The sequence below is a fragment of the Glandiceps talaboti genome, chromosome 13 (assembly GCF_964340395.1).
Source record: "Glandiceps talaboti chromosome 13, keGlaTala1.1, whole genome shotgun sequence".
Lineage (NCBI taxonomy): Eukaryota > Metazoa > Hemichordata > Enteropneusta > Spengelidae > Glandiceps > Glandiceps talaboti.
The window spans coordinates 9,208,039-9,220,860 of record NC_135561.1 but is presented as its reverse complement, the minus strand read 5'-3'; the positions used below and the strand labels follow the sequence as shown (position 1 = coordinate 9,220,860).

Genomic DNA, 12,822 nt, shown 5'->3' with positions numbered 1-12,822 from the left:
CGATGCTGCAACTGTGCCACCCAATCTGTCACCTTCTCATGATGCTGCAGCTGCACCACCCAATCTGTCACCTTCTCATGATGCTGCAGCTACACCACCCAATCTGTCACCTTCTCACGATGCTGCAGGTGCACCACCCAATCTGTCACCTTCTCATAATGATGCTACTGTACTACCCAAACTATCACCTTTTCATGATGCTGCAACTCCGCCATCTAATCTGTCACCTTCTCACGATGCTGCAACTCCACCATCTAATCTGTCACCTTCTCACGATGCTGCAACTCCACCATCTAATCTGTCACCTTCTCACGATCTGCCATAAATCTACCACCATATCTATCATCTTGTCTTTCAAGCAGATACACAGCTTCATCCATTTACCACAGTTTTACTCACCTGTAACTAAACCCATCCAATCTGTCACCTTTATAATAGTTTGATCATTAAAAGTACATGTAGAAGGAAAGGTTCAGTTATCTTTGTCATTGTGGTGTTTATCAGTAGCTATACCCCGTATTCTAATAACAAGCAATGTTTCAAATAGTATTTCCCATTTTAGTTGTCATAACACCCATTCTAAAACAAATACGGTTAAAATTATAGATCTTTGTCAAATATCAGTGTACTGTCCATTCTATAAGAAGCATATGTTCAAATTGTACTGTCCATTGAGTGCTTTGGTTTTATGCCGCTCTTACTAATTTACTGCCCAAGACTAGCTAGCACCAATTCTTTAAAGTCCCTGTTCAGATTTGGATTAACATTACGATGTGAAAACCAGTTGTCTTGGCAAACCTATAGAAAAAGATGATCCAAAAAAAAGAATAACCCTAATTTTTATGTATGGCTCCACTGATAACGATAATACTAATGAGAGAACTTGGGATTAAAATCTGGGCCTTTAAGAAGTACAGGTGTAATTGTCTCTCAGCTGTATGTTGATTTGGTTGCCTGTAACTTTACCACCCAATAGCAATGTACATGATTGGGTTCGAATTGCGTACCCCATTCTCTACTACGTCATTTTGTAACTGTACATTGTAGTGGAGGGTTTCTGGAAGGTTTAAAAGTCTATTAGATGTAGTGCAAGGTGCACAAATCTTTGCCCTGAGCATCATTATCATCTTGTATTGTCCATATTTGTTGGCCAGTACATCTTATGTTTCATTTGGTGTTATAATTCAGGAACATCATATTGTGTGTTTCCTTTGATTTGTCTTTCATCAGTTTAGTTTATCTTTTGAGATACTCTTGTCTCTTGTTCTTGTCTTACTTGACGTTATTAGTCTGGAACATATCATTTTCCGTCAAGTTTTGTCCTGACAAACTGTACGTGTCTGTCATTCATGTTTTCCTAATCAAGAACATTTTTGTTTTTTTCCTTCATAGTTGTTTTTTAACTTCACAGTTCTGTTTCTCTCTTGACAACATATTATGGTCTGTTCCTCATGTTTTTATGACATCATGTCTTTCTGTTTCCTTCCTTGTTATTGAAATTGGTTCAGTTTCTCTCCTGACAAGCTGTGGTCTGTTTAGAGTTAATGTCGGTATACTCATGTTAACACACAGTAGACTATAGTAAACAGATAGAAAGTGCTTAGCATATTTCAACACATGGTAGACATGCAAACCATGCTGTAGATGTATATACAAAGTCAAGCATTGACCCTTGACCCCAAATTAAAATATTGTGTCTGTATGGATTTGATACATGTTGTGCTTGTATCTCCTCTCTTTGCATGCCTAACATAGCCTGACCTCGATCCTAGCGTTGAGGGAGGTGACCCCGATTCTAGCATTGAGGAGGGGAAACCCGATCCTAGCACCTGGGGAGGTGATCATGATTCTAATGATGGCAAGAGTGATCATGACACCAACGCCAGTGTTGGGGAGGGTAACCCCAGTCCTAATGCCTGGGACGGTGACCTCAATTCTAATGTTGAGGAGGGTAAGTTGACTTGTAGGCATAAATCGCTATCTATATGTTTATTTGTCCGTGGTTGAATATTGTGTCATCGTAAAAAATGTTAATATGGCACGTTAGTAGTAGATGAATTTTATAGCCAAGTCTAGTAATATGTTATGGTTGTCCATGATTTGTGTTACAATCATATTGTCTGTAGTCTTACGCTATGTTGATATCATACAACTAACACGTACTTCACAGCTATGTTGTAGAAATGTGAAATGTTGTAGTTCTTAATTTAGTCTTGTGGAATAGTCTAGAAATCTTTTATGGAACATAACTAACACTGACAGCTAGATTATATCGTTGTCGAGTCCGGCAATGTTATGGTTGTTGTCCAAGTCTTGTGTTAAAATCATGTCATCCTAGTATACACATCGCATTCACTAACAGTTCATACCACAGCCATGTTGTAGAAATGTTATAGACTATATGAGTTCTTGATCACGTCTTGTGTACATAATCTGGAAATGTTAGTAGATTAGTTCTTATAAATCAAGTCTTGTTTACATTATCTAAAAATGTTGGTAGACTAGCTCTTGTGTACATATTATAATCTAGACAGTTTGATAGAATATACAAATATAGCTATCATATTATATCGTGGCCAAGTATCATATTATATTGTGGCCAAGTATTATATTCTATCGTGGCCAAGTCTGGCAATGTTATGGTTGCTGTCCAAGTATTGTGTTAAAATCACACCATCCTAGCTACCATACAACTAACTGTACCACAGTCATGTAATAGAAATGTTGTTAAATTAGTTCTTGATCAAGTCTTGTGTACCGACAGTACAAAATCTAGACAGTTTGATATATTATAGCAATTTACAAATATAGCTCTCATACATGACCAAGTCTGGCAATATTGTGTTTTATTATCGTCAGTTCACATCACTATCAAGTCATCAAAATGTTAGTTTTTATCTTTAATTTTATGTCATCCTGGAAAGTCTCATATTAGAAATACTGAAAGAATAGAATGAACAGTTCACATCAAGTCCTAACAATTTCAATGCTGTTGTTCTTGTCCGAATCTTGTATCATATTCAAAATGTTGGCAGTGATTTTAATATCGTAATAAAAGTTACATGTGTAAGAGGGAACAGCATTAACATATATTAGCATATAGAATGCATGAGGTATGATATGATATACAGGAAGTGGACAGATTGAAGTCGTTCCTACGCTATTGTCAGTAGACAGACAGATCAGCTGTTGTGGGCAAGCCAAGCAGGATGAGCCTAGACTGATGATGTCATTACAGTGTATATTTTCAGATGCTATAATCCTAAAATATTCCGTCAAGTACTATCTGTCAAAACTACTGTCATCTCAATAACCAATCTATTTCTTGTCATTGTGTGGATATCTATAGACCATTTCACTGTCACAATCAATTAACAGCCATTAACGCAATCATCTGTGGTTACTTGTTTCTCTTTGTATTAAACTTTTACACTTTATAGTTAGACTGACGACAGTCGTTCATGCCTTTTTTTTGCTACGTTTCATCCAAAACAAAGTTGTCGCCTCGCTTCGTAGCACTGAATACTAATGCACTACTGCATACTGATATGAACTACGAGTGTCGACAGTCTACTTTATATTGTCAAGTCTTATTTGTTATATAAACTCTGGGCAATTGTCAAAGTATGATATACAAAGACAGCACTCCTAGTTAGCAATCTTTCATTTTTCTGTTAGTTGGGGAAAATAGCATATTGGCCACAATATTTTTTTTTCAACAATGTCTCAATGCAGATGATGTCGTGTTTGCAGAGATATGTTGAAATTTGCTTTGCAAGGTTTTAAAGTCAACAATTGCCACTATTGATGAAACCTGAGAAAAAATGACACATGATGGTAATAGTTTATGTCCGGTGAGGACACAGAAATGGGCCAGCACTCAGATGAATAGAGACCTTTTCCTGTATATCAACTCTTGTGTCAGATGTCAACGTAATCATGTACATCATTATGTACTGTAATGTCTTGACCTGGTTATAGTAGCTTTTATAGTTGTGGATACGTAGTGTTAGGAACCCGAACTAGTATTTCTTTGTTGATTCAAGTTGTTGATCTTGTTTGTTAGCCACTGTGACAGTGACAATGAAATCTTTTCATGTAACAACAAAAATATACATGATTCTTCATTGCTGTCATTCAAAGATGTGATCTCTAATTTTGTCTTTCTTGTTATCCCGTCCTAGTGGAATCGAAGAGTCAGTCCAGTGAGAAGTCCTACTCCCAGTCAGATGTCCAACGCAACTAAGTCTCCCGTTCAAAGTCCAACCAGGGTGCCATCAACCCAACCACCTACAACAAGCCATAGTGAAGTGAGAGAAGATACACCAGCCAAGTCACCAACCCCGGAACCCAAGTCACCAACCCCGGAACCCAAGTCACCCACACCTGCACCCAAGTCACCCACACCTTCAGAGAAAAGCAACACAACACTTAGTCGCCCCAAGTCAGCTCCTGTATCAAGTGCTACCAGCAGTAAACACAGCCTAACTGTGACCAGCCCCCCTAAGTCACCAGCAAGAAGTCCCAGTCCAGCCAAGGACGATGAAGATGAAATCAAGGAGGAAGTAGAGGAGGAAAAACCTGCAGATGATGAAGAAGATAAACAAGATGATGTGAAAGATAACGAAGATGAACCAAATAATAAACCAGCTGATGATGACGATGAAACAAAAGTTGATAACATTTAGAGTGAAATAATCTTTGAAGATAAGATTTTGAATAAAGAACTCATAAAACAATAACAGGTTGGGGTTTTTATTTGTCAATGTAAATATTTATACTAGTGCGTCGATTTTGAGGATGGGGATCTGAAATGGAAAAACTGAGGAGTTGACTTGAGTTGACTGTTGACAGTATCATTTCCATGTATTTTAACAAAAGTGAATATAATATTGACAAAAAGAAGTGTGTTTTCCAAATAAATGAATAGTGTAGTCTAATGTAAATATTTGATAATTATCTGTATTATATATTATTTACTGTAGTTAGTCAATTTTGTTGTGTTTTTGATTGGTTTCTAAGCAACAAAACTGTATTTGTATAGTGAGTGCGTTGTCATAGTATGGTATTATCGTATATCACCAATACATTTCCGATGATCTGTCTCAAAAAGAAAATTATCAAAATATGATTGGCATTTATCGAAATCTGATTGGCGTTTATCGAAATCTGACTGGTGTTTCCAAAGCAACATGTCAATTGTGTGCTAACCCATAGAATTATGCACTAAACTATCACCCAATTCAAACAATATTTTTGAGTTGATTATTTTCAAAGAAAAATGATCAAAAATCGAATTTTTTTGTCCTGCTGATGAGTGATTCACATTTTCAGGTGATTGCGATAATAACCTAGCAAGTAATGTGAATAGATATGAGTTAATAGCTGCATGATTTCAATTTTTTTACCCACCAAGTTGTATAATGCCATGTTTGATATCAATGCCATTGGTTCTTTCATTTATAAAAAAAATTGTACAAATATTTTGTAATGAAAAGGTGAAATTAATACGGATGAAGATTCTCCACCTTTGAAAAGAGTTACATAATGTATATATATATTTGAATGAAAATCATTTTTTGATATGTTTAATGTGTTTATTTATCATATTGTTTTTGCCCATACAATATGCCGATCAACATAGTGTGAGATGTGTTGACGAACACATTGATTTAGACTAGTGTACAACAAATTGGTGTTGCTTCAACCTGTAACAGTCTTGAAAGAGGTTGGCAGATGTGTGAGGGCGCCCCAACATGGTGTACCTTACTAACAAACTTGTCAGCTCAGTTTGAGATTTTGGCAAATTTTTCCATTGTGTTGAAATATTTGCACCTAAAACATTACAGGTATTATGATTGATAATTTTGTTGCAACATATTTTTGTTATGTGCATACTTTTGCTGAAGATTTTGAATTTTTGGCCTAAGTTAGTAACATTTCATTTTACAATTTCTGCTAGAAGATGTGAACAATAATTTCCATGACTTGTTTGTTTGTTTGTTTGTTATTATGTTTGGTTGTTTACCTTTTAATCCCTCAAATTAATTAATTTGGATAGGAATGAAGAGAATTATCATGAATTGTAATTGTAATGGTTTTAGTCCGTACAAAATAACACCTTGTCCTGGTTTTAGTCCCTACAAAATAACACCTTATCTGCTGTACAGGGCTGTGACTAGTCCTGGTTTTAGTCCGTACAAAATAACAATTATCTGCTGTACAGGGCTGTGACTAGTCCTGGTTTTAGTCCGTACAAAATAACAACTTATCAGCTGTACAGGGCTGTGACCAGCTCTGGTTTTAGTCCCTACAAAATAACAACTTATCAGCTGTACAGGGCTGTGACCAGTTCTGGTTTTAGTCCGTACAAAATAACATCTTTCAAAGTCTACATGCAGGGCTGTTACAATTCTGTTTTGGTGATACAAAATAACAACTTATCAGCTGTACAGGACTGTGACTGTGGAACCAATATTTGTCAAATAAATATAGTCACAGTCAGCTGATAAATCCCATGGTCTCAGACCCTGTAAGATTAAAAACTAGTCACAGTCAGCTGATAAATCCCATGGTCTCAGACCCTGTAAGATTAAAAACTAGTCACAGTCAACTGATAAATGCCATGGTTTTAGACCCTGTAAGATTAAAAACTAGTCACGGTCAGCTGATAAAAATTCCATGGTTTTAGACCCTGTAAGATTAAAAACTAGTCACAGTCAGCAGATAGAAATTCCATGGTTTCAGACCCTGTAAGATTAAAAACTAGTCACAGTCAGCAGATAAAAATTCCATGGTCTCAATTGAATGTGTCATAGTATTTCAATACATTCCACAATTTCAGATTGTTTCAGCTGAAACATGTGATAAATTCTGTAGTTTTTAAACACATTTTACAATCTATGGAGTGTGCGGTACATGGCAGTGAGTATTAACCATTACAGTATTACAACGTACAGGACACAATCAGCACAGTTGTAGACTTCCGTCCATACTTAATATGTAGTAGAAAAAATTATTTCATAAATAAGTTACCCTAGTCTTAATATTTCTTACTTTCTTTGATAAATACCATGTTTCCATGGCAATGGACTGGTGTGACTTAATGTATCATTCTTATAATTTGCTACAATAAAATATTCTATATTTAACATCTAACATTTGTGTCAAAATTGATATTTTTGTTTGGATGTCTGTCTGTTGTGGAAATGAGAAAGCTGTAGTGTTTGTATCACATAATATGTTGTATTTGTATTTTACAGTTAGGGAACATTCAGTAATTACAGGGGGGGGCAGAGGAATTTGTTGTGCCATATTTTACTCAACATACCAGACCCCCTCCTTGTAATTATGAAAGGGTTAACACATGGAATGACAGCGTGTAAGATGTATGTACACCGTGATTGCTAATTTCTTTCAGTCCATGAATGGTGTGATTGAAGGGAAAGGGCATTTTGTGAATTCACTATGTTTTATAAAAACTTGGATGTTATATAAAATGTATCGGTTTCATTCACTTTCACTTTTCAATTGGCTTTAATCTGAACCTAAGTATGGAAGTGATGAACTGACCTTGCTACAGATTTTCAGTTAAACATATTGTGCATTGTTATACATTAACAATACAAACACATTTAGCAGAAGTTGTCAGTACATCACTCCAACTAAGTTTGGATCGATGCCAGCTCCATCCTGATAAGTGAAAGTGAAAGAAACCAATGTATGTTACTTACACATCCAAGTTGTTATCAAACAGTGTGAGGTCACAAGGTGTACATCCCCCAAATAATGTAGTAATTACAAGACTACACCTTGATAAAGTATCCATAACACTGGACACAAGACATGGTCGTGATATTGATCTGACAAGCAACCATAATAATAATTTAATGTTTTTTTACGAGAAATAAATGTCTTGTGTTTTTACGATCTGACAAAAATCTCATTGGAGAATTAACCCAAACCAAGATTTTATAAACTCTGTGAATAAGGTCCACCTAAAGTCCCTATATGTACATATATGTGTGTTCTCTACAGTATAGAGTCATGGTAGTTCCTCATGCATCGGTCAACCCTTAGCTGATACATGTGGCATATATGACACATCGTTGTATCGTACATTCTAACTTTACACCTGTTTTCACAAAATTATAAACAGCTGGCCACACTGAAATCAACAACTGGTCAAGTCACGATGTGCAAATCTAATACCAATTAAACAGTATCAATCTGTTACTTTAATATTAATTAATTTCTACATTCCAACCTGATAGCTTGAGATAAATTCTTTGAAATCGCTTGAAATGAGAAAATATTTTTTCAAAAAGTTCCATCGGTCATTAGTAGCAAAGTAATGAGGAAGTATGAATATCTGTGTTTTATTCTCATGGACAAAAAAGGGTAAAAACAAACGAGAGATACACCTGTTATATCATGTACCTAGGTTGTAAGCATCAGTGCGGCGGAGGGGGCTACCTTATTTGAGTGTACATATATTATATGTGCCGCCCTTTGGGGTACATTTTCTGGCCCTTTGGTCTAAAATGGGGTCTGCTTTTTTCGAGCTGAAGCGTCTAAAACGGGGTCCACTTTGCATTATTTTTTATTTAGCTTGGTCAAAAATGTGGTCCAATATCCTTTACCAAATCATAACTGCCATTAATTGCCCCCAAATGTTGCCTCCTAAGGAAAATGTTTTTTGTCTAAAATTTCATCTTTTAGAAACATGTAATGGTCTCAAATTGGGGTATTGATTTTTGGTCAAAGTTGGTCTAAAAAGGGGGCCTGGGGTTTCCAGCATTGGCCACACACCCCTACCAGAGCTGGCCACCTTATTCTCTGAAGTTAGAGCATAGATTTTTGTACTGATGCAATGAAAACTAGTAGTCTGAATAGTGCAGTGCATCTCAGTTGGTGCTGTGAAAAGGCATGTGAATTTTACAATGTTTTCCTCTTGATGGAACGCACTTGAGGCAGTGTTGCTGTAAAGAGGACATTGCTTTACTACCATGGCATTCCTTGTAATAATATACTTGGAAAGGTTACCAACAAACTGTTGATATGTGTATGATTCATTACTGGAGTAATTAAACCACTTGACACTTAACTCATAATTTGCAATCACTATAGCAACCATTACATGCCTGGGGTGTTTTCCCCCTTGTGCATAGAAGCCTATTGTTTCAACATTCACCTACATATCATACATTTAGACATGCGTTGATAACCATGCACCTCAGAACATAGACTCTAAGATATGTAGTGTTGTTCTGCCCTATCAGGCTTCTTTATTATTGGGTGCTGGCAGCGTGGCATGAATGTTGTACCGTATAGTGCAGATTACTCAGAAGAACAGTAAGGGGTCTGAAAGCCTCATTGGCTTCCTACACGATGTACATGGTAAATTAAATCAATTATCATCGTATTGTTTCAATTGATAATTTGATCAAACTCTGCCATTAAGTTAGATGTAAAAATTGTGATGCCATTTTTAGTTTAACTTGACCAAACTTTCATACTCAGTTACTGCAGACAACATTATCAAAATATTTTTTCCATATTTTGGGTCGGTAAAGCAGACACAAATTCAACATTTTGACCTGTCTACTGTGTGGACGATCGACCTTGATCGTGCATAGCCTTCATTTCTAAATTGCCATTCTAAAGTTTGTATTTTACTGTCCTATCGGTTCTTAGAACAATACATGTTATGTATTTTCTAAAAACAAATCCTGTGGACTTTTTTTGTAATGTTAAAGTCATTAACATGTAACAGTTATCTTTGTGGTGAACTAAAATTAAATCCAATATCAAGTTACTAATAAACGTTAAAGTGGATGAGGATTGGGTATTTATTTTTAATTTTTGATTTATAAAACAATTTTATCATGGCTTCCTACTTGAAAAATCAATGTAAAAACAACATAGACCAAGTCTGTGTTTGTAACTCAATACATTGCAAAAAAGCTAAAAAGTGTGTAAAAAGTTTGTTAGTGTACATACAATAACAGAGATTTTACATATTTATTACGATTTCGAGTTAAAACCAAGGGTGGATTTAATTTACACATATCGTTCCACATAGATTTTTCAAGCAGGAAGCCATGATAAAATTGTTTTATTAATTAAAAAATCCAAAATAAATACCCAATCCTCATCCATATGGCCGCTTTAATAAGCGTTTATTTATTACTACCAAAGTCATGACAATAGGATAAAGGTGAGTTAGTTCCGACACTTGGCAACCGGGCATTTCTACATCTGGACCAAGTTGTAGGTGATATATACCCACCTATGTGAAATTGATCACCAAACCAGACAACCTAGCAATGCTGCTTGTAGGTGACATTTCTACCTAGAACTAACTTAGAACGACATACATGTATTAGCTATTGTCAAACTAATAATACAGATTTCTACTTGGTGATAAATGGCAGCTAATATACTGAACTCTGACTTTGAGGTTTAAATCAATCAATTGTGATCTAATGAAAATGAAAAATCTACCTTTGTTATGTTAATTCTGGTTGCATTTATAAAGACATTTGATGGTATGGTTGTCAATGTGATTCATACCCATGGTGCAATGCAAGTTATGTCATAGCTGTTGCTAGGTAACAATGGTTGTGTTGATATGTTCAATATCAGTACAGGTTCTGTGTAGAATTTACCAGACATATTGTATGTAGCCTTCTCTAGAACAGTGAGAAGCAGAAAGGTGTCCAAACTAGGAGTCCGACAGCTAAGATTTCAATGAATTATTAAAAGCCCTTTGTGTAATTTTCCTTTGACCTTGCCAAAATCAAGGGCGTGTCTGTGCTTGAACTTGGTTTATGGTATTGAGTAACAGTATTTGGTAAATGAAAGCAAAAGTGATGACCCATGTTGGATCTTTGAATATATATCAACCACATGTTATTGTGAATTTCGCCCTCTGTAGACAAGATGGCTATCCCTTGATTGAACTTGAAGGTTATCCAAATTTCTGACTAAATTTTTTTTTTAATAATCCCAGAATGTTACTCTTCTGGACTATAAATACTAACACACAGTTGCTGTAGCATTTCTGTCCATGAACATACGTGTACAATTCAAATTTACGACACAAGCTTTTTCACACAAAATAGTTTTATTCAGATATCGTCATTAATAAATTCACATCTCTAGAAAAGATTAAAAATATGCTAAAAGTCTTTAAATAAATAGCCATGTATCAAGGTTTCATTGTGCCAGTCTTTATTTCTACATGGATTTGATGAATTCAAAAATAGTACATCATTTGGAAGAGGGTTATTGGATGGTAAGATGTTTCGAAATACGGTGGTTCTCAGACTTTCACTTGCCCCTGGTATTAACCTATGACCTAATAGAACAGATGATAACAGAAGACAGGTCTTTTTTGAACAATTGCTGTGTTACAAAAGAAGCTATCAAGATCCATACAGCTACAGACTGTGTTTCTTTAATGTAGTCATCAAGAACCATAAAGTTACAGAGAGTGTATCTTTAATGGAACCATTAAGTTACAGACTGTGTGCCTTTAATTGACAACCAACAAGGACTTACATCTACGTGAAAAATAGTTTTCACCCTGGGATACATAGGAGGCTGGACGGGTCTCATGTGACACCCATGTGACTGTTGAGACAGAAATGATGGTAAAATCAACACAAACATTGTATTTCTCTTAATTTTTGGTTTTCAAAAAATTAAATACCATGATTTTTGTGTAATATATACAGAGTTGATGAAAATGAAAATTAGGTATCATTTTCATCCAATCAGAAACTGTGCAAGTCTAGTGACAGTCACCATCTTATGTTATAATTGCTGATGCTGCATTCCCCCAGATTCTCTGGGGGTGGGGGTAGTTACAGGAAGAGTCTGGGTAAATGTGACCATATGTTTGCAGTGAAACCATTGCAAGTACATATTCACCTTTCTTATATTTGATAAACCTGACAAAGAGTACAGTTTGTATACAGAGTGAAATGACTAACTTAACTTCATACAAAAAAAGACAATAATGTAATCTATCTTCACACTTCTGCTGATTACAGACAATGGACATTGCTTAAGCTCTGATCAGTGCTATCCAGTTCAGTCATGATTGTTACATTCACCTGTAGAGGGCGCACATCATGATGTCGTCATCTACACATTGCCCCATCACTACCTAAATTTCATGTGAGCAATAGCTATTATTTTCTTGTTGCTCTCAAAAAGATTACAAGTAACACTGCAATAATGGAAGCCTACAAAGGGTATATCAATCGAAGACTTTTTGTTTGAAAAAAAAAACATTTCTTGCCTCTCAAGTATTTAACATTGCCATAGAAAACAGCTAAGCTAGGATGGCGTGTTAAATTTTCAAAAAATACAAATATTTCTTGCCTAATATTTAAATTGTGCAGTTTGTTCTTATTTCAGTTGCATACAGTTGTAGTATGGATTCTACATCCCGGACTAACATGTAAACAGCCAAGCTCTGAGTATTTGCAGCATCTGTAAGACTTAGTTGAAAAACATATAGTACTTGCAATTGCTAAAAGACTACAGCTGCACTGTGTGAGGGTTAAAAGTCAAAGTTTTTGTGCTTTACTAGCTATTTCAGTATTTCAACAAGTTTACACAAGTCAAAAATAGTGACAAACACAGCATAACAAAGACAACATAAAATGTACCAAAACTTTTCAGTTCATATAGTTGAGGAAGACGGTACAGTCTGACTTTGTTACAACAATTAACGACAAATCAAAAATGAAAAATAAAAAGTTCATAAAATCATTTTAGCAGTATGATTTTAAAAAAATGTCCTTTGAA

General features: G+C 35.4%; 1 protein-coding gene across 1 annotated transcript in view; it reads left to right on the top strand.

Moving 5' to 3' along the window:
- The window catches only part of LOC144444529 (doublecortin domain-containing protein 2-like), a 34,817-nt gene extending 27,718 nt beyond the window's left edge, over window positions 1-7,099 (top strand). The window contains exon 9 of the mRNA XM_078133973.1: window positions 4,185-7,099. Within this exon, the coding sequence (XP_077990099.1) occupies window positions 4,185-4,688 (504 nt within the window). The 3' untranslated portion in view covers window positions 4,689-7,099. The remainder of the gene's footprint in view (window positions 1-4,184) is intronic.
- Window positions 7,100-12,822: the final 5,723 nt, after the last annotated feature.